This window comes from Muscardinus avellanarius (assembly GCF_963383645.1).
Source record: "Muscardinus avellanarius genome assembly, chromosome: 9".
NCBI lineage: Eukaryota > Metazoa > Chordata > Mammalia > Rodentia > Gliridae > Muscardinus > Muscardinus avellanarius.
In genome coordinates this window covers 99,343,370-99,365,844 of record NC_137795.1, presented here as the reverse complement: position 1 = coordinate 99,365,844, position 22,475 = coordinate 99,343,370, and the positions used below count along the sequence as shown (strand labels likewise).

The 22,475-nt window shown below is 44.2% G+C and overlaps 1 protein-coding gene across 1 annotated transcript in view; it reads left to right on the top strand.

The window, feature by feature from the left end:
- Window positions 1-8,324, top strand: part of KDM7A (lysine demethylase 7A) — a gene marked incomplete at both ends in the record, with an annotated part of 80,194 nt that extends 71,870 nt beyond the window's left edge. Inside the window, 6 exons of the mRNA XM_080701565.1 lie at window positions 874-971; window positions 1,636-1,784; window positions 1,905-2,113; window positions 3,935-4,020; window positions 7,224-7,497; window positions 8,230-8,324. Coding sequence (XP_080557691.1) covers window positions 874-971; window positions 1,636-1,784; window positions 1,905-2,113; window positions 3,935-4,020; window positions 7,224-7,497; window positions 8,230-8,324 — 911 coding nt within the window. The remainder of the gene's footprint in view (window positions 1-873; window positions 972-1,635; window positions 1,785-1,904; window positions 2,114-3,934; window positions 4,021-7,223; window positions 7,498-8,229) is intronic.
- Between the last annotated feature and the right edge of the window lie 14,151 nt (window positions 8,325-22,475).

The following is a 22,475-nucleotide window of genomic DNA, read 5'->3' as shown; positions in this document are numbered from 1 at the left end:
AAAAAAGAAATACAGTTAACCCACTCAAATTATGAACATATATAATCAAGTTCAATAAGTGCTAAATGCATCGGGTGTGGTGTCACACGCCTGGAATAAGAGTACTTGGAAGACTCAGACAGGAGGATCGCAGGTATGAGACCAGCCTCAGCAATTAGTGAGACCCGGTATCTAAGTTAAAAAGGGCTGGTGCCGGGCGTGGTGGCGCACGCTTGTAATCCCCGTACTTGGGAGGCAGAGACAGGAGGATCGCGCAGGTTCGAAGCCAGCCGCACTGGCTTAAGAGACCCTGTTTCCAAATAAAAAATATAGAGAGAGATAGATTTGAGAGTGTAACCCGGAGATAGAAGGGTTTCCAGGAACCCCGGTACCACCAAAAAATAAGTGAGGGGGGCTGGGTTGGGGAGAGATGTAGCTAAGTACCAAAAGAAAAAAAAAAGCCAAACATGTTAAGAATATACTTCAGTCTATTTCTTGGTTCATTAGGGGGCGGAAAGACTGTGTGTGTGTGTGTGTGTGTGTGTGTGTGTGTGTGTGTGTGTAAGTAATGGAAAAAAACGGAACTATTGAAAGATGAGGTTAGAGCAGGAGAGAGGGAGAGGAGTAGACTTTTTCTTGTGGTATAGGGGTGGAACCCAGGGGCTTTTCTACCTCCAGGCTATACTCTAATAAAATAAAGTATATTTTATACTTTATTTGGAAACAGGGTCTCACTAAGTTGCTGAGGCTGGCTTTGAACCTGTGCGATCCTCCTGTCTCAGCCTCCCAGGCGCGGGGATTACAAGTGTGCGCCACCACGCCCAGCGAGAGTAGACTCTGGAGATCATCTTGCTCATAAAGTTCTAATGGATTTTTGTTCTTTCCCTTCTCCAGGGTTTTTTAAAAGTGTAAAATCAGAACTCAGGAATAGATCATCAGAATATTCTGATATTTCTGATTCAGAAGACTCTGGACCTGATTGCACTGCACTGGTATGCTTGAAAGCCTCTGACTTCTGTGTCATCTGTGTTGTTTGAAGGAAGATGAGTACTCAGGGCTGGTCCCTGGTTGTAAGGCAAACGGCAGCTTTCTACAAAGCTTGGCTCTGAGCTGTGCAGCACAGGGTCTTCCCTTGGTGGCTGTTATGTATACTCAGCATCCTGTGACTGCACGTTTCATAAAAAGTTTTTGTTCAGTTTTGGAAAAGATAAAGAGACTCCTCTGTTTATACTGTTCTTAGATTGTTCTATTTCTTACAGGTTATATTTTATTTTACCTTAAAGCCAGTACCAGCCAGAGGTACACATTTGTAGTCACAGCACTTGGGAGGCTGAGACAGGAGGATCACCTGTTTGAGGCCAGCCTGAGCAACTTAGTGAGACCTTGTTTCAAAATAAAAAATAAGAAGGCTGGGGCTGTGACTCAGAGGTAGAATACCTTGGTTTGAATCCCTGGTACAAAAAAAAAAAAAAAAAAAAGCCAGTACCATAGTACTGTTTTTTATTTAGGTAGTATATTGTTACAGGTGCTAGGGATTTTTACTCTTTCATAGAAAACACAGAATTTCATAATACTTAAGAGTCTCCCTTTTCCTAGATTTTTATTTCTTGGTCAACTTCTGTAGCTTTGTTTCCATTTAATTATTTACTTTTGCAGAAAATTAATTTTACCACTGAAGAGTCTGAGAGTTCAGGTGATGAAAAGAAACAGGAAATAACATCAAACTTTAAGAAGGAATCTAATGTGATGAGGAACTTCCTTCAAACGAGCCAGAAGCCATCTAGAAGTGAAATGCCAGTTAAAAGGTAGGCTTGCTGATGGTAATACATTGCGATGTAAAGGCTGTGTTTTTTTTTTTTTTCAGTATTAGTTACACCATAAATTTCATCAGGAAATATAGACTCTTTTTGGTTGCCTCTCCTTAGGGAATGTCCTACCTCGACGAGCACAGAGGAAGAAGCTATTCAGGGCATGCTGTCTATGGCAGGGCTGCACTATTCCACGTGTTTACAAAGGCAGATACAAAGCACAGACTGCAGTGGGGAAAGGCACTCTCTCCAGGATCCTAGCAGCTGCCACAGCAGTGACCACGACACCCGGCAGATGTATTACTGCGATGAGCCAGTGGGATGTGGTGAGCAACATCGTTACCGTCTCTGAAAAGTTACCTGTCAGCCGGCGCGGTGACTGCACGCTTGAATCCCCGCGCTTGGGAGGTTGAGACAGGAGGATCGCACAGGTTCAAAGCCAGCCTCAGCTACTTAGTGAGGCTCTCAGCAACTTAGTGAGACCCTGTTTCCAAATAAAAGTATAAAATAGGTCTGGGAGTATAGTCCAGAGGTAGAAAGCCCCTGGGTTCCACCCCCAACACCACACACAAAAAAGTTACCTGTCACCTCCAACTTAATAGCGCCATGATGCTAGTTTTAGGTGAGAGATATATGATTTCCCTTATCTTTCACAGGGTGAAAGGAATGTTCTCATATCTTAAATGGTCTGCTGAGCTAGAATAGCCAACTCTTCCTTTTATGAAAGGGAGGACAAGTGCTGTACTGTTGCTTTCTGATTGAGGATTTTCTTTGTCCTCCTTGAAAAGGCAGTACTAGGAAAAGAGCAGACTCCGTGCTGCCCGGGACGCCACCTAGTGTTTTCTTTTCTGCCTTCAGAGAGAAGTTCTGTTTCTAAAAATGTCTGGGGAGGACTGGGGAGAAAGTAGCACTTTATCAGGATTGAATGCCCGTGCGGCTGCTGTGGGCAGTCCCCTATAATTAAAGGTCAGGCATGGACAGGAGTTTGATATCCATTTCAGTTAGTTCTTGAAATAACACTTAGAGGTAATATTGGTCCTATTTTGGGTAAAAGAAATTAGACTTAGAGAAGTCGATTTAAAGATCCCAGAGTCTTTGCCTGTTGTCTAAGAGAAAACCAAAGTTGTAAAGGTTAAATAATTTGTCTAAAGGTGTATCGGTAATGGAAGAACTAAAATTTAAATCTGGGTTTGACTGTCTTTCTACCTCTCCATTTTATCTTTAATTTTTTTTTGGTCCCTTGAAAAGAAAAAGCCTTTTTTTCGTACTGGGGATGGAACCCAGGGGCATTCTACCTCCTAGCTACACCTCCAGCCTACTTTTTTAGTTTTTATTTTGAAACAGGGTCTCACTGAGTTGCAAAGGGCCTCATTAAGTAGCCAAGGCTGGCCTTGAACCCTGATCCTCCTGTCTCAGCTTCCCAAATGCTGAGATTACAAGCAGGCGCCACCACGCCGGGCCAGAAAAAGCTTTTATAGAAACACTACAAAATTTAAGCAAACATCTATCTTTAATTCTGTATGGGAAAACATGCATTTATTTATTTATTTATTTATTTATTTATTTATTTATTTATTTATTTATTTATTGTGGCATTCTACCTCTGAGCTAAACTCCTAGCCTGATTTTTTTTTTTTTAATTTCTTATTTGGAAACAGGGTTTCACTAGGTTGTGGAGGGCCTTACCAAGTTGTCGAGGCTGGCTTTGAACCTGCAATCCTCCTGTGTTAGCCTCCCAAAGTACTGGGGTTGCAACCGTGTGCCACCACTCCCAGTTTGCGTGCCATCTTTAGAGTGAATGTATTGTATGAATTAGTCTTACATTGACATGTGGCCCTATGGTTTGACTGTAGGTTTTCCAGCATCTAGCATAAAACTTGTCATATAAAGATTGTCTTTAAGAGAATTGAAAGAAGTAGCAGTTTGGTTGTGAGCTGGTAACTTGTTTTTGAGAGGGAAAGGGGTATAGTGAAAGTGAAGGCATATGAATAAATATCTGAAGAGTATATATATATATATATATATATATATATATATATATATAATTAAAATGCCAATATAAATTTGCTTTCCATTTTAAGCATTAGGCTAATTTTGTTCTTTAAGATCAAATTTATGCAGATATTTTAATTAAAACTTCTCTGTAGGATACCAGGTCAAGACTGAAGATCAAGACTTGAGGACTTCTTCCTGGGTTAAACAATTTGATAGAACTTCCAGATTTAATCCTCAGGTATGTTATGAGGTTGGAACATTACGAGGAGATTTTGAATTGTCATTAATTTTTTTCTTTTCTAAACTGTGACTGGCTATCAAGTACTAATTCTAGGAAGCCAAAAAATTACACTTAAAGGCATATTTGAACAGCTGAACAGAATATAATCTGGAAAAGAGTAAGTCATTACAACTACTGCTAACACCTGTTGGTTATGTATGGTGAGAGAGAAACATGAGGAAAAAGAACATCTCTTTTTAATTTTTTTATGCTTTGGGTATTGAACCGAGAGGCATTCTACCTCCAAGTTTATACCCCAGCCTTATTTTTTAATTTTTTAATTTTTATTGTTTTTGCGGTGCTGGGGATGGAACTCAGGGCCATTCTACCTCTGAGCTATACCCCCAGCCCTATTTTTTATTCTTTATTTTGAAACAGGGTCTTGCTAAGTTGCAGAGGCCTCCGTAGGTTGCTGAGGCTGGTTGGGATCTTCCTTTCTCAGCCTCTCAAGTACTGGGATTACAGATGTGTGTCACCATGCCCTGTATAAAACAGGTTTTTTTTTTTTTTTTTTTTGTGGTAGTGGGGATTGAACCCAAGAATATTCTACCTCCAAGTTACACCCCCAGCCCTATTTTATTCTTTGGTAACCAGGTCCCACTAAGTTGCAGAGGGTCTTAAAAGTTGTTGAGGCTGGCCGTGAACTTGTGATCCTCCTATCTCAGCCTCCCAAGTTTCTGGGATTACAATCGTGTGTCACCATGCCTGGTTTAAAACCTTTTTTTTTTTTTTTTTTTTTTGGTGGTACTGGGGATGGAACCCTTTTACCTCCGGGCTACACTCTCAGACCTGTTTTATATTTGATTTGGAAACAGGGTCTCTTAAGCCAGCTGAGGCTGGCTTCAAACCTGCGCGATCCTCCTGTCTCCACCTCCCAAGCGCGGGGATTACAAGTGTGCGCTACCACGCCCGGCTTAAAACAGCATTTTAATAAAACTAAAATTTTACCAACCGCATCAAACAAGGGAAAGAATATGACCTTTGGCTGCAAACCTTGGAAAATGGAAGCCAAGGAAAGAATTGACATTCTCACATGGCAGAGTGGGGCCCAAACTTCCAAGCTCAAGCATACTTAAGGAAAGTAATTAAACAAAAGAAACGCTTTTCTCTCTCTTCATTGTCTAAAGGAAGGGGAGAGGGGAGGTTGTGAGAGAAGGAGGGCTGGAGAAGACAGTGGAAGGAAAAATGAAGGGAGACTTGTGAACAAAGCCTTCTTGTAACAGGAGAGGCCTCAGCAGAAGCGGACGGGGCCTCTGGGTGACCATCTTCCAGGCCTGGTCCAGCTGGAGGTGTGGACTAAAACCCTGGGGGGGGGATGTCTCTGTGTACCCTGAAAACTAGAGGATGCTAATCCCAAATAGTAACTGTCATTCATCTCTGTTTTTATTTTCACTTGGCTTATGTGTGTTTTCTGAATTTTAGCAGTTTTACAATATGAAAAAGAGCCACTTTTTTTGTTTATTTGTGATCAAACCCTGGGCCTCACACATGCTTGGCAAGTGCTATACCTTTTTTTTTATTTTATTAATAAAACATGTCTTTATGAATTCAAGTTATTTAATTAGAAAATAGGCTTCAGAGTCAAGGGTCAAGTAACAAATCCCTTGACTGTTGTAATTAACTCTTTTAGTGTATGATTTTGTAGCATCTAACCCGTGTGATCATAAAGTTTGTCACTAACTAGCCTCGGAGAGGTTCAGTATTAAAAGTTAGCCGTTGCTGAAATCTGTTTCTTTTCTTCTTTCCTTTTTTTTTTTGTTATTGTCTTTGAAGATAAGAAGCAGAGGGCAGGTGCTTCACAAGGTCAGAATAGGATTTCTTTTCCTGTAATCTAGATTTGTTTATGGTCTTCAGTGGCGTGTCACACTGTAGCACTCGCTTCTTCATGCTTAGGAAATTTTTAGGATCAATTTAAAGTAAGTCTCCATTCGATACTGTTTTTGAAACTTACTTGATCATGACAGATTTATTTCATCTCTCTCTCACACACATGCATGCATAATTAAATGTAGTTTCATGAGATATTACACAGCAGCATACTGTTCATGTTCGATCTATTACACACACACACGCACACGCACACGCACACACTTTTAATTTTTGGTACTGGGGATTGAATCCAGGGACATTCTACCTCCGAGCTACACCCCCAGCCCTATTTTATTTTTTGTTTGGAAACAGGCTCTCACTAAGTGACTGGGGCTAATTTGAACCTGCGATCTTCCTGTCTCAGCCTCACTGTACTGGGATTACAGGTCTGCACCACCATGTCCAGCTTGCCCCACTTTGGGGGATGGTACAGGGGATTGAACCATGGGGCCCTCTGCCACTGAACTGCATCCTAGGCTTTTTTTCTCTTTTTAATGTTGGTAATGATGCTCTCATTTACTTTCTCATCAGTCAGTAGCAATTTCTCCCAAAAGTTGACAAAAGTAGTATTAAGAGACTGAAAAAGGAGTTATAATTAAAGAAAAATTTAGCATGGGATTCTGGGGCTAGGGATTTTTCTAGAAAACAAATGCAGTGTAGAATCTACACTGGATAAACCTCACAGAAGTTGAGTTCTAAGAAACACAGTGTATCACAGGAGAAGCGTTTGGGAGCTGTGGCGTGCTAAGGGAGGATGGTCCGTCTGGTCATCTTGGTTCTTTCCCTGCCGCGCAGATGGTGGGTGGAAGACCTCGCCTTGCTAAATTGTGCTTGCTCGCTCAATCAATCTCTCTCTCTCTCTCTCTCTCTCTCTCTCTCTCTCTCTCTCTCTCTCTTCGGGTCTGGGGATGGAAGCCAGGGGCATTTGACCTCCGAGCTACACCCCCTGCCCTATTTTTTATTCTATATTTTGAAACAGGGTGTCACTGAGTTGCAGAGGGCCTGTCTGCGAGCCAGGATCCTCCTGTCTCAGCCTCCCGAATGCTGGGATTACAAGCCTGCGCCACCATGCTCTCTGCTTTTTGACTTATGATGCGATTTCAAGGCCTATATTCTTCCAGACTTTTAGGTTTCACATGGATTGAGAGGACCATCAGGAAGGGTGGGCATCTGTAGTTAGCACGTGTTAAGAAAACCAAAATGCACCTCTCTTGATTTTGCTAGTGCATATGAAGTTTAGATTTCACATACCTCAAACTGTGAGAATTTACTTTTTTCCCCTTCTTTTTCAGGACCTAAGCAGAAGCCAGAAATGCATCAAAAAGGAATGCTCATCAGAAATCAGTCAGAAAGTGCAAAGCAGGAATTGCGTGGGCAGCAGTGGCTCAGGCCTTCAGAGTGGAAAGTACACGCAGAATTCCAGCATGGTTCCAGGGGCGTGCCAGATGGGTGACGGCAGTCTAAGCCCAGAGAGGCCAGTTGGGGAGACGTCCTTTTCAGTGCCCCTTCACCCCACCAAGAGACCTGCATCTATCCCACCACCTATCAGCAACCAGGCAACGAAAGGTAACTGGTTCACATTTGCGGAGTACGTGTGTTTCTGACCGTGGACGGCCGGGCGGCAGTTTAGCTGTAGTCTCTGCACTCGGTTGCTCACCATCGCCTGTGTTATGGACCACACTCTGATAGTAGTATGCCGAACCACAAGGACGCAAAGAGGGAAGAGGACCAGGAATGCCTTCTTGAGGGGCAGGAGAGGTAGATCCTAAAACTGGATCATCAAGGACCAGCAGCCGGGCATGGTGGTGCAGGCTTGTAATCCCAGCGTTTGGGAAGCTGAGAACGGAGGATCACAGTTGAAAACAGCCTCAGCTACTAGTGAGGCCTTTGCAACTCAGTGAGACCCTGTTTCAAAATAAATAATAAGAAGTAGGGCTGGGGGTGTTGCTTGGAGGTAGAATGCCCTGGGTTCCATGCCCAGTGCTACAAAATGAATGAATGAATAAATGAATGAATGAATGAGTAGCAAGGCCGAGTTGGCACATGGGACAAGAAGTAGTGAAAGCAGAGGGAAGAGCAGGCCGCAAGGTGCAGCCTGGGCTGCTGATGGACTTTAGTCCACTTGCTCACTAAAGTGGCCTCCGTATTGGAGTGAGGTGGAAGGGTTTGACAGTGAAGCCCAGAATGACTGGCGCAGTCACACCGCTTAGGTAGCATAAAGCGGTGCCCTGAGTCTTCCTGTTACTGTCTGCCTAGTGTGCTCTTCGTTGTTATTTATGGCTTTTTGGTGTTTTATAGGTAAACGTCCAAAAAAAGGAATGGCAACAGCTAAACAGCGTCTTGGGAAGATCCTCAAATTGAACAGAAACGGCCACGCACGGTTCTTCGTGTGACCGCTGCTGCCGCAGCTCTCTTCCTCTGGAGACCGGGCGCGGTGCGGGCCGGAGCTCTGCCTCCCCTGCTGGAGAGCTTCCGTGTACAGTAGGGACGCTGCCCGGAGACAGAACGAACCTGATGCTGCATTTCACTGTGCCGCACCCACTCAGCAATAACCCTGGACCTGGTGGGGAGAGGACAAGGAGGGCAGAACCTTCAAAAGAGACCTGGGACTGGAAAGGGTCTCTTGTCAGGGCTTGAATTTCGTTTTGTTGTTGGTAGTGTCTTGATTTATTTTCAGTAGTAGGGTAAAGAATTATCAATAATTTATTTAACAGATTTTTTTTTAAAGTTAACAGCTTTTAAATTCTTTTTTAAAGCTATTTATTTGGAAGATTTCTGGAGAAATATCTCACTAATTTAGATTTTAAGAATGTGAAGGTTTTTAAATTATTTTTGATAGTGTGTGTGTTACATGTGGGGAAGAGCCGCAGTAACAGTAACTAGTCTGGACTCTTAAATTTGATATTCAGGTTAAAGTCTTAAACAGGGATTTGATGCATTAATTATTTTAAATTAAGATGTATATGAAAATCATTTTATTTTATATATTTCATGTGTTTTTATAAGCTATTTGCTTCGCTTTTGCTAACATTCAAGGTGCACACTGTTATCCAGGTCTGTTCCCTTCCACCCCACCTTCCCCCTGCACCTGTCACGTCGTGATGACTCTTCAGTACTCTCCTCTTTGCAGGGAAACACTTCCATAGCCAGTGTGTAAAAACTCCATACAAGATCCCTCATTTCTTATTTCCTTTGACATTGTGGTTTTCTTCTCAATATAAAGAAATAGGCTTCTTGCATTTTCAGTTTTGCTAATGATATCTGGGTCCCAAAGAGAACAGCTTTAATATCTTTTTCCTACTTGTGGGGAAAGTATTAATAAGTTTGGTTAAATTATCATGTTTGCATTTTTTCCCAAATACATCTGTAACTACAGAGGGCCTTCTTCATACTGCTGGTGTTGGAGGATGGGGCCAACACCTGCTGCAAGCTTTTTTTTCTACACATAGTTTGTTGAAAAGTATGAATTGGCTTAGGATATTTAAATCTGCATAATAAGTCGTACTATAATAGGATTATGCTATATTAAGTTGTATAGATGCAAGCATGTTGGAGTAGATTGTGTGTGTGTTTACTTTTTTATTTCTTAGCATTCTACAGAATTATTTCAGATATGAATTTGGAGTAAAATGGGTGCTTTTTGCAGTTTCTTCCATCTGTCTTTACTTGACGAGTGCATACTGAAGTCAAGTATCCGGTTGAACTTAAGGTAACCATCTCTTTCATGTCAAGTTTTACTGAATGTCAGTTTTCAGTTGCTTATAATAGCTTCTATTTTTCCCTTCATGGTATAAATGATTGCTGGGGTTGGGGGGGATAGAACTATTCCCAAGTCTGACAAGATAGCATTTTACAAATTCCTACAAAGACAATATTAGTAAGTAGGATGAAATTTATTTTTATGGACAAGAAATATGGCCATATTATGTTTTTTTTTAACTCAGCAAAGTAGTGGGACTTTTCCTTCTGTATTAACACTTAGATTGCTAAGAAAAAATATCTATAGCATTATCTTTCATGGTTGCATTCAAATGTGTGTTTCCAAAGAGAAATATTTTTTACTCTATCTCCATTCCAGTATTTCATGACACATCTATGAAGTAGCTTGTGAATTGGCCTTTTTGGTCCAGTGTCTGGATCAAAGTCTGAATCTTACCTGGTATCAGGAAAAATAATTTTAATGGAAATCCCTAATATCTGTAAACAGACTGTTTAACCCTGTCTACACTATGCCATAACTGGTGAGAGAGGGGCACAGTCAGCCATCCATTAGGCATGTATCTCAAGATACCAACGTCTGGGTGTGACTGCTGCCCTCACCTTCCACACAGTATGCCACTGTGATGTCTTGGTTTTCTGTAGACCCTATTTTAGTTTCAAGTACACATATTTTTATTTTGGTTTAAGAAATAAGTTCCTTTTCCAATTGAATCATGATCTGGATTTTTGTCTTTACATTTTCACAACTACTTTTAATTTTTTCTATCCATAAACATTAAACTAAAGCAACTTTTTATCAGTTGAAATTGTGGCCGCTGTCTACCTTGTGTACTTAGGCCATTAAATGCTAATTTTGAGTAGCCGGTATGTAGAATTTTTAAGTGAAGGCACTGTGGATTCATTTTTGGCAGTTTTAGCCCATTAATTAGCTAAGTTACAGAAATTTCAGCAAGGTCATATAACCACTGTAGGTGAATAATGTTTATTTTTCTGAATTGGTGATAAGTTAGCCACCCACCCAGTGACTTTTCTAATCAAGTATCTTACAAAGTTACTGGTTGTGATATAGCTCTTTATCTCATGGAAATGGCTGAACTTTAAGGTAATTATGGCCAGTATCTAGGCTCAACAGTAATGGACAACCTTTTGTCTTTCCCATAGTCTCATTTGTAAACAGTTCACCACAGCTTAGACAGGAAGACGGCAATGATAGCATTTAACTAGTCATAAACAAGTACAAATATGTAAAATTGAGAATCAATGTTTTAACATATAGAACTTTAGTAGTAGTAGTAACTTTCCTATATTGATTCAAATAAGTGATTCTTAACCTGAGATCCACTGTACTGTAATGCACATCGCATACTATTGGCTCCCTGGTATTGATGAATGATGTCAGTAACACAGAACTGGCAGTGTACAGTAGTTCAGGACCCTAGGAATACATCGAACTTCCTAAGTATCAGTTCATTTTGAACACACAAAACATTCTTTTTTTTTTCATACAAAACATTCTGACTGAAATTATAAACTCAGAGGAAATAAGCCCATCTTTATCACTAGTTAAATATTTAGTTTAAGACTTCTATTTTTAATAACTCTTAACTCTTGCAATTTTGATGTACTCTACTGTAGTTGATCCTCTGAGATCAACAGGTATTCATCAGATATCTACAGCGTACCCAGCCCTCTTGACACAGTACGGGACGCCAGGTCGTAGTTGTCTTTACTAGAAAGTCACTACTTTTTTCACTTCTAAGCAAAATTTAGCAAAACAGGGCCCAGTCAAAAGAATGACTATTAGTTTAAACTGATGCTACACTACTTTAGAAATGAAAGTTTAAAAAAAAAAAAAAAAAACCCGAGTTCTTTAAAAAGAACTTTTAAAAGAGACATCTCCAAAGTTAGTAATTTAATGTTGGTAACATGAGGATGTATAGGACGCAAAAAAGAAGCAAAAAATCTGAGTTTTGGTTCAAGTTCTGCCTGCCTGTGTCAGCTGTGTGATCTTGAATAAGTCACTTATTCCTTGAGCCTTAGCTGTGTTTATTAATAAGTTTAAATACAAATGCTTACTATGATAATCAGTGAAGGAAAACATTTTTAATTTAATACTTCATACTTAAGAGAATTTATCATTAAGTTGCAACTGATGATTAATTAATACACCTTTATATACATTTTTAAATGAAAACAGCTTTTATTCATAAAACTTATTTCATATCCAGTATGTGCCAGGGCATGCTACCTAAAAAACAAAGAATCTCCAGCAAGGTGCTGAGTTAAAGATCGTTTCCATGCTTGAAGTGAGAGAAACACAGCCGAGCGAGTGTGTGACGGGGAGGAAGCGCGCTCGTCCTCAGGCGTGTGCGGGCGGCTAGTGTCACAGGTGTTAGTACTGCTGTCCAGTTTGGGCGTACTGTTCAGGTGTTAAGTAAAGATAAAATAGTAATGGAATGAAAATGATTTAGCAACTCCCCACGGGACTGGACTGGGGGTCAGGGTGCGTAGGGAGATGGAGCTCCAGAGACGGCCTGAGGGTGCTGGCAGCAGCCTGGGTGCACAGGAGCCCCGGGTTGTTAGTGGACGGAGGAGACTCCACTGTGTGTCTTCAACAGAAAACAGCCTGCTGGCTTCTAAAGCTCTTTCCTTTTACAGTGGTAAGACCGCTTACTCGCCAAGAGCTGATGGGAGTAATTGAATGGCCCAGTATGCTACTGCTAGAAATAAGTTTCAGCTGGAGAGACAAGGGCCTTCATAATGTAAATCTGAACATTTTCCCAAAATTCATCTTATTACATATTAGCCTAATTGCTTCCTACATAAAGAGAAGCTCTTGCCTAGTATGTGCGAGCTCTTGGGTAGATCCCCACTCTGCAGAAAGAGAGTAGAGGAAGGGACCAAAGGCCACCAGCTGTTTGCCGATGTGCACTGCATCTTCATCCAGAGCAGTCTTGAGGTGAGCATCGTATGTCTTGACCTAGGGAAGGCTGGTGAGTAAAGGAAACCGTTATAATCCAGACAGGGCAGGGGTTTGCCTGGGGACACAGTGGTCCCGCCTGGGACCTCTGACCTCTGACGCCTTGCTTCCCTAAACAGACCCTGTTCTGTGATACGGCAGCCTCTGCGTGCCTCGTGGATGACGTCGGTGTGCTTCCAGGAAGCTGGGTAGAGAGAGGGGAAGAATTAGCGCACACGCTAAATTGCGGTTGGTGTAATGTAATCTTATACTGGAGCCTTACTAAAAACCTTCCCTCACTTTAAGTTGTTTTCAGTGAACATCCTACACATCAAATATTTGATATTGTTTATATAAATCCTTTTTTAAAATTAAGGTAATCAGGAACAAATGCTTATCTCCAAAGCAATTAGTTGTTGTGATTGGACTGTGGTTTTCTTCTTCTGTAGTCACTTTCCCCTCTTTCCTGGGGAGGAAAAGATAACACGCACTTGAGAGTCTTGGGCTCTCCCGCTCATCCTCGGTGCCCTCCCCGGTGTCTCCAGGCTTTGTCTTACCAAGTGCAACATTACATTTCTGTTCAAATCTTTTTGAGACTGTATTCAGTGAATCTTCCTACAAGCTTATCTGCTCTGCACTATTTCACTACTAAACCCTGGCTACCACGTAGCCCTTGAACTCCAAGTACTTTACCTATGCAAGACCTGTGATATCTGAACTTACTTTTCTTTATTTCAGAAAGTACTCATTAATGGAACTTAATCTTAAAAAATGTTATTTTCAACCAGTTCTATTTTAGCCATTTCCTTTTCAAAATGTAAGCTATTTTCCCCCAGGATTTTTCACCAAAACAATGGTCATAAGTGCTAGAATATATAATATTTTGTGGGAATAAAGTAACCCAGACATACTCTTATATTTCTTTGGTGGGTTTTGGTTGGTAAAAATTACCAGCATTAGATGTAATATATAATGAGGAGTTGATTCCTTGCCGAGAATCATTTCTTCCCTCTAAGATACATAAGTAACCTTTTATTTTTACAAAGCATACATATAACTTCCACATTATAGTCAGGGACCTGAGGTGTAACTTACTAAGTGAACCCCAAGGTTATTTTATCTTATAAAAGAAACTTAAACCAAACTAAGGGCCTTACAGTTTATGGTTAGACTGAATCAAAATCTATAACCTCAGTTTTTCCAAAAATAGCTTCTGACTGCAAAAGCAAGTCACGCAGTTACTCGGTATGAAATAGCACTGATCAGGAAACGCACGTGCATCTTCACAGACTGTATTTCCGTCGGAAAAGACTTTTCTACTTTTAATATAAATTAAGCCATAACAGTTTCATGCTGTGGAAAGAGGGTGAAAAGGTTCATCTTAAGAGATTATATAGTATGAATTTTCACATTGCTGTGAAATGTCTAACTTTGCCAGTGCTTCAGCAAGTTTTCTTTGGGGAGGGTGTTGGTGGGTGTTGATAGGGAGGGGTAGTATTGGTTTTAGGGGTTTTAACCCTGTGAAATTTGAAAAGGGGACAGTTGTTGGCTATGGTACTTACTAGTTTTGTAGTAATGTTTTGCTAGCCTGGCCGACTTTCCTGACTGGTTTTTATGCCCACGGTCCCAGGTGACTGATACTTGTTGGTGTCTGCGGGGTAATGTCTGTCTCTGTGTGTAGCAGCCGGCGCGTGTGCACATGTGAGTCCTTGGATACAGAAGCACACTGTGATGATGGGCAGGGTGTGGCTGGGAGTGGGATGCGGAAGCTTTAAGAGCATTTTTTTCAATTCCTAACAGTATTTCCCATCTTTTGCCTGCAGGCAGGGAAAGTGTACAGTATTTATTTTGTTTCTGTTTCACTCTGAATTTGTAAGTCTTTAAGTAGCTTACATTGATTATTATAGGGAGACAAGTGACTTGTTTAAAGTTGTATTTGGTTTTCTTACTTTCTAATTTCTGTATTTTAAAATATTGAAATTAAAATTGTATTACTTCTGTTTTGATTTTTTAGCACTCAGTGTATTTTTTGCTCATTTTGTTCGAAAGTATAAATGTTGAAAGTTGTATAAAATGTGTTCCTGAAAGAAAAAAAATCCAAATTCTATATCTAATTCCGACTTTCTGTTCCCTTTTTCTGCTCATCAAATCTTAGGAAATCATTGAAGAATGTGAAAAACCCTTAAACTTCATACTATTTATGAAGATTTAAATGTGAGAAGTAAAACGTGTTACTATTTGATTAGAAGTTTTGTTGGGATAAATGGCTGGAAGAGAAGAAAACACAGAAGGGCGATGGGCCAGCTGAGGCTGAGGCGTGGAGATGGGTCTGGTGCTTCCTCGGGCACTTGGCGTGGTGAGCGGCCGTGGGCTGGGCGTCTGCGCAGCTTCTACTTCTGAGAGGCAGTACAGGGGCCAGAGGTGGAGCTCCACCGTTCAGAACTGGAAGGCGCGCAGAGCCAGCCCAGCGCACGCTCACCACACCTGCCACGGGACCAGGACGGCAGCCATTCCTCTTCTGTCCTGAACTGAAGCGGGTTCCCTTCACCATTTCCTGCTCCTCAGCTCTAGGTGGGTCAGCCCAGATAGAAAAGGAGAAAGAGGGCCTGCCCTCCACGAGGCCCCACCTCCCGGAGCCGCACCCCACATCCTCTCCAGCCACTCGCTCCTGCTGTCCTCTCCCTCCCTTGAGCAGGCTCGTCCCCACCTCTCTCCCCAGAATACCTTTACGCTGTTCCTTTTTTATTTTTATCTTTTAATGTGGTTCTGGGGACTGAACTCAGAGGCACTCTACCTCTCAGCTACACCCCATTACCCCATTCTTTTTGTTTTGTTTGGAAACAGGTTGCTTAGAGTCTCATACTTGCTGCGGCTGGCCTCAGATCTGCAGTCCTCCTATCTCAGCCTTCCAAGTAGGCATGCTACCTTTATATAATTTTTCTGTTTTAGGTACTGGGGACATTCTACCTCCGAGCTACACCCTCAGCCCTGTTTTTTGTTTTTTGTTTTCAGGTCTGGGGATGGAACCCAGGGGCATTCGACTTCCGAGCTATATCCCCTGCCCTGTTTTTTATTCTTTATTTGAAACAGCATCTCACTAAGTTGCAGAGGGCCTCACTAAGTAGCAGCTGAGGCTGACCATAAACCACGATCCTCTGGGCTCAGCCTCCTGAATGCTGGGATTACAAGCGTGCGTTACTACACCCGGCTTCCTATTTTTTATTCTTTATTTTGAAACAGGGGCTCACTGAGTTACAAGGGGCCTCACTAAGTAGCTGAGGCTGTCTGCAAACTGCTGTGATCCTCTGGTCTCCGCCTCCCAGATACTAGGATTACATGCATGCGCCACCACACCTGACTTACCTTTATATATATATATATATATATATATATATATATATATATATATAAATATAAATATATATATATATATATAGTGTGTGTGTGTGTGTGTGTGTGTGTGTGTGTGGTGTGTGGTACTGGGGTTCCTGGAAACCCTTCTACCTCTGGGCTACACTCCCAGACCTATATATATATATATATATTTTTTTTTTTTTTTTTTTTTTTTAAACAGGGTCTCTTAAGCCAACGCAGCTGGCTTCGAACCTCCGTGATCCTCCTGTCTCTGCCTCCCAAGCGCGGGGATTACAAGCGTGCGCCACCATGCCAGGCTTACCTTTATATTTTTTAAAGTGCTAATTCTGAAATTTTATAATTTTACATTCTCCCTATGCCAGAGTTTGGGAAAGAAGGAAAAAAAGTCTCAAAATAGAAAGTAATAGGTATAAATTCCAGAAGTATTTTTTTAATCAAATTTAACCTGAGACAAAATATTGACAGTAGCAGAAACAGTGTCTGGCCCTCTCCAGTGCAGTCTACCGTGGCTCCTACATGCCTCGTACCACACTGTCCGTTACATCACGGGGTCCACCTCTGGGTTCCACTGACCCCGGCCCTCAGCATCGCTCCAGTTTCAGTTTTCCTCCCTGACCACAAATCTTTGCAGATTTTGCTCTTCCCCTTTTGGACCAGTCCAGCCTCAGTCTCTGTTCCTTACCCCTCCACACCGCCAGGGAACTCAGTAGGCCAGCTTCTGTCCCGGGAGGGAAGCAGCCTGTGATGGCCAAGTTCACGCGTATCCCTGCGGGGCGTGAGGCCGTGAGCTATGCCCAGAGTGTCCTGGAGCTCCCCCACACCTCCTGGGTGCTCTCGTGTGCACTGGGTGTGCGGAGGGCTCGCGGCTCTTGTGTGTTACTGCCCTTGGCTCCTTATCCTAACCATGGGGCTCCGTGGCATGCCAGAGCTGAGCGTGCAGACTGAAGCCAGACTTCAGTCCCGGCTCTGCCGCTTACTGACGGGTCTTGGGCAAACTATGACTTCACTGTGCCTCAGTTTACTCTTTTGTGACATACTTCTTCACCTCATTCCGTCATGAGGGGGTTAAAGGGGCACACACCGGCACTCAGGACATGGCCTGGCACAAGCGGACACAGCCCTCAGAGCGGCTGGCTTCCGAGCCTGCTGTACACAGTGCCGGCTGGGCTTGACCAGCTGCCACCTGGTGCACTTACCAGGAGACGGCCATGCACGAGCAAGAGTAGATCATAGCAGGGCATGTGAGGGTGAGGGCTTTTAAATTTTTTTTTTTAATTTTTTAAATTCAAGTAAGCCAAGCGTGGTGGCGCACGCTTGTAATCCCCATGCTTGGGAGGCGGAGACAGGAGGATCATGCTGGCTCAAAGCCAGCCTCGCTGGCTTAAGAGACCCTGTTTCCAAATAAAATATAAAATAGGTCTGAGAGTGTAGCCTGGAGGTAGAAGGCGCCTGGGTTCCATCCCCAGTACCCCCCCACACACACACACAAAATCAAGTAATATGCCAATTTTGTAACTAAAAAGAGTATGGGTATGGCTCATCTGCCCCAGGATACACTAATCACACCTGCGTGTGATACGTGAGGAGGCACCCCTCCCCTGCCCTGTAAGGCAGCCCGGGGCAGCGCTCAGTGCTGGCCCGGCAGAGGCGATGCCGGGCCTCCGCCCCCCTGGCCTCCGCCACCTGCCTTGGGTGTGCGTCCACGTGGCTTTCCCACGTTGCAGCTGTCTTTCCTGCCAGCCTGAGTTTAGGGCCAAAACTGAGTTGATCTCTCATCAGTGCCTCTCAGAGTTTACCAGACACTTAAAACATGTCAAATGCATGAGCCAATGGAGGTACTTGGCAATCCTGGCCTTCCTCTCCTTACCCACTCCCAACACGCCTTGGTCCACCACCTGCCGACTGCTACCACCAACTGCAGCCTCACCCCAGCATCCCTGAAGCTCTTAGGTCCAAGACCAAACTCGACGTGGCGCATTGGAAAGGTAGACACAGCTTCAAGGGAGCGAAACCCCACAGCACAAGTCGCTTAAAGATAGAGGGCTGGAGCAGGCACTGCGGGACTGGAAGGCTCCTTGAAGGTGGTAAGGAACAGATCCATCATGACCCGTGACGGCTGCGTGGGGCTTCCAGCCAGCAGGAGGGGGAAGGGTGAACTTAAATCATGACACACGTGTACCAAGGATCGAACCCAGGGCCCTGTACATGCTAAGCACATGCTCTACCACTGAGCTACATTGCCAGACCCAAGTTGTTTATTATTAAGAGACTCAATGAGCCGGGCGTGGTGGTGCACACATGTAATCCCAGCATTTGGGAGGCCGAGACAGGAGGATCGCGGTTCGCAGACAGCCTCAGCTACTTAGGCCCTTTGCAACTCAGTGAGACCCTGTTTTAAAATATAGACTAAAAAATAGGGCTGGGGATGTAGCTCAGAGGTAGAATGCCTCTGGGTTTCATCCCCAGCACCGCAATAAATATATAAATAAATAAGAGAAAGATAGACTGGGCTTTTTAGGCACAGATTTAGATGAGTAAGCCAGGCATGGTGGCGCACGCTCGCAGTCTCTGTACTTGGGAGGCTGACACAGGAGCATCACAGGTTCGCAGCCAGCCTTGGCAACTTAGGCCCTCCGCAACTGAGTTAGAACCTGTTTCAAAATAAAAAGTAAAATGGGGCTGGGGATGTGGCTCAGAGGTAGAATGCCCCTGGGTTCAATCCTCAGTACCACACACACACATCATTTGAGTAAGCTAATGTCTAAGTGACCTTGACAAATTAATCATTCTCAATTGGCTTTCATTTTAAAAACGCCAATATAAGTAGAGTAGTAATTTCTACTAAATATGGCTGTTATGGAAAGTAAACGAGACCATCCATGGAAAGCATTTATCACTGTGCCTGGCACACATGTCCTCAGTAAGTACAGATTTCATTGCTCTGAGTCTTGAGCTCTTAATTACATCAGAATAGCCATGAAGGTGGAGATCAAAGGTGCTATCTTTTTTTTTTTTTTTTCTGGTAATGGGAATTAAACTCAGGGGCATTCAACCTGAGCTACACCCCAGCCTTACTTTATCTTTTATATTTTGAAACAGGGTCTCACTCAGTGGTAAAGGGCTTCATTAAGTTGCCGAGGTTGGCCTTAAATCTGTGATCCTCGTATCTCATCCTCCCAAGTCTGAGGTTACAATCCTGCACCACCGTGCCCGGCTCCATTACTCTTACTTTTTTTTCCTTTGTGGTACTGGGGATTGAACCCAGGGGCATTCTACCTCTGAGTTGCACCCCCTGCCCTATATTTTATTCTTTATTTTGAAACAGGGTCTCACTGAGTTGCAGAGGGCCTCACTAAGTAGCTGAGGCTGGCCGTGAACTGCAATCCTCCTGCCTCAGCCTCCCGAATGCTGGGATTACAAGCGTGCGCCACCACGCCCGGCTTTCCATTACTCTTAATATTGGTTCGCTTCTCTCCTGCAACTTCACCAGGCTGTGTTTTACAGGGTAAATGTGTCTGCGTCACCCCCACTACGGAAGGCACCCTGGAGAGCTGCTTCCTCTTGCATTCCTAGGTCCCGTGCAGGCTGGTGACGTGGGGACGGTCACGCTGCCCTCGCTACACCATCACAGTGCGTCCCGCGAGGCCCGCCAGCGGGGCACGCTGCAAGAGGTGTGGCGAGGGCGCGTTTGCTTTGTCTCTGGTACAGTTAACCCCTACAGTCGAAGGGAAAATGAACCTTTTTCAAGAACATTCCACTCCTGACTTGGAATTGGAATGTTCTTGAAAGAAGAACCCTCCCTCCACTTTTCCTAAAATTTCTCTTCAGCCTGTTCCCTGTGGGTTTCCCTTAGGAGGTAGATAAAAATTAGAGGATAAAAATCAGAGGATAGATAGAAATTAGAGGATAGAAGACCATGATAAAAAAAGACTACTTACAATAGAGAGGTGGGGAAGCAAAAGGGATGCTGAGGTGTCTGGGCCTGTAGTGAGGAAGAGGTGGAGCTGTCACTAGTCCTGGGGGGCCAGGGAGAAGTTGCCTGAAGGCAGAGGGGCCTTGGCCTCCAGCACGGGGGGCCACAGCCACCCAGGGAGAGCCAGGGCAGGAGAGCCCGCCCTCCCGCAGCTCTGAAGCCTGGCCCAAGCCTGTTGGGTCCCGCTGGAAGCTGGAAACCAGGGAGTCCTCGACCCCATGGAGGTGAGCCCCCGGGAGCACTGAGCGGTGGAGGAGCGCAGCCAGCAGGCCTGCCCGCCTCCTGAGGAGACCAGGCCCTTCCCCAGAGGAGGAGGGCTGCACCTAAGGCCCAGCCTCAGGAGTGGGCGGAACCACCAGCAGCCTTCGCCCATCGCCCATCGTCCAGCTACTCAGTCAGGAAGAGCCACACCGGAGCAATGGCACACACCTATAATCTCTGTACTTGGGAGGCTGAGACAGGAGGACTGCAGGTTTGAGATCAGCCTCAGCCACTTAACGAGACTTTGATTCAAAATAAGAGAAAGGGCTGGGTGTGTAGCTCAGAGGTGGACTGCCTCTGGATTCAATCCCCAGTAACCAACAAGCAGTAAATAAATGGAGCCAGGCGTGGTGGTGCACGCTCCGTAATCCCAGCTTTTGGGAGGCAGAGACAGGAGGATCGCAGTTCGCAGACAGCCTCAGCTACTTAGGCCCTTTACAACTCCGTGAGAACTTGTTTCAAAATAAATAATAAAAAATAGAACTGGGGGGTAGCTCAGAGGTACACTGCTCTTGGATTTCATCCCCAGCACCGCAAAAATAAATAAATGGAGGGGAGGGTGTGAAGGCCACAAAGAAAGACGTTCTCTACTCTCTGGTCAGAGAGGGACTCTGACCCCCTTAGGCTGGCCTCTCCTCAGCTCCTGCCAGCGTACGGCTGAAATGTACCTATTTCTCCTCTCTGGTTTTGAGGGTAGCTACTCGTATGCGTTTACTCAGGCTGCTATAACAAGGTGGTGTTGGGAAATTTACTCTGACAGTTCAGCCAAAAGTCTGAGATCAAGATGTCGGCAGGGTGGTTCTTTTGGATGGCACCAGGGGAAGGACAGAGCTCTCAGCCTGACCGACCCTTAGAAAGATCACTCGCCTTTAGGCCAGATGAAATCTGAGGGCAGCAGGGCTTCTAGTCCTCTCCTGTCCAAAACAAATATCTAGGGATTCACATGGGTCTTATTTGGTGGTGAGATGATGGGTGATGTTTCTTATCTTCATTCCTCAAAAATATAATGGATAGCTGGGCCTGGTGGCACATACCTGTAATCCTACTACTTGGGAGGCTAAGACAGGAGGATTGCAAGTTTGAGGCCAGTCTCAGCAATCTAGCAAGACCCTGTTTCTTTCTTTTTTTTTTTTTTGCGGTACCAAGGATGGAACCCAGGGGTATTCTACCTCAGAGCTACACCCCCAGCCCTATTTTTTACTCTTTGTTTTGAAACAGGGTCTCACTGAGTTGCAAAGGACCTCACTAAGTAGCTAAGGCTGGCCGTGAACTGTGATCCTTCTTTCTCAGCCTACGGAACGCTGGGATTACAAGCATGCACCACCACACCCGGCTGCAAGACCGTTTCCTTTTTTTTTTTTTTTTTTTTTTTTTGCCGTACTGGGGTTCCTGGAAGCCCTTCTACCTCTGGGCTACAGCTCGGCTGGCTTCGAACTTGCACGATCCTCCTGTCTCCACCTCCCAAGCGCTGGGATTACAAGCGTGCGCCACCACGCCTGGCATTCCTGTTTCCATATTTAAAAAATAAAATAGAAAGCCGGGCGTGGTGGTGCATCTTGTAATCCCAGCACTTCGGAGGCGGAGATGCACTTGGGAGGCGGAGACGGGAGGATGGCGCAGGTTCGAAGCCAGCCGTACTGGCTTAAGAGACCCTGTTTCTAAATACAAATATAAAAAATAGGTGCCTGGGAGTGTAGCCCAGAGGTAGAAGAAACCCCAGTACCACCAAAAATAAATTAAAATAAAATAAAGCCGGCATGGCACATGCTTGTAATACCAGCATTCAGGAGGCGGAGACTGGAGGATCGCGGTTCACGTTTGGCCTCAACTACTGAGGACCTTTACAACTCAGTGAGACCCTGTTTCAAAAATAAAAGGACTAAAAAAAAAAAAGGAGGCTGGGGCTGTAGCTCAGAGGTAGAATGCTCCTGGGTTCCAATCCCAGTACTGCAAAAGAAGGGCTGAGGGTGTAGCTCAGAGGTAGAATGCCCCTGGTTCAATCCCCACCACCACATACACACACACACACACACACACACACACACACACACACACACACACAATTTGATGAGGAACAGCTGCAGGCCCGAGGAAGTCAACAAAACAGGCAGAGTCTCTTCTGGAAGAAAAGGAAGTGAGCAATGGGCTGGAGTCTGTGGACAGCACCAAAGCCCTGTCCCGGGGCCGCACACTGTGCTGGGCCTGGCGTGGAGCCTGGTCAGCGGCATGGGTTTCCCCTCCCTCCTCGGGGTTCTC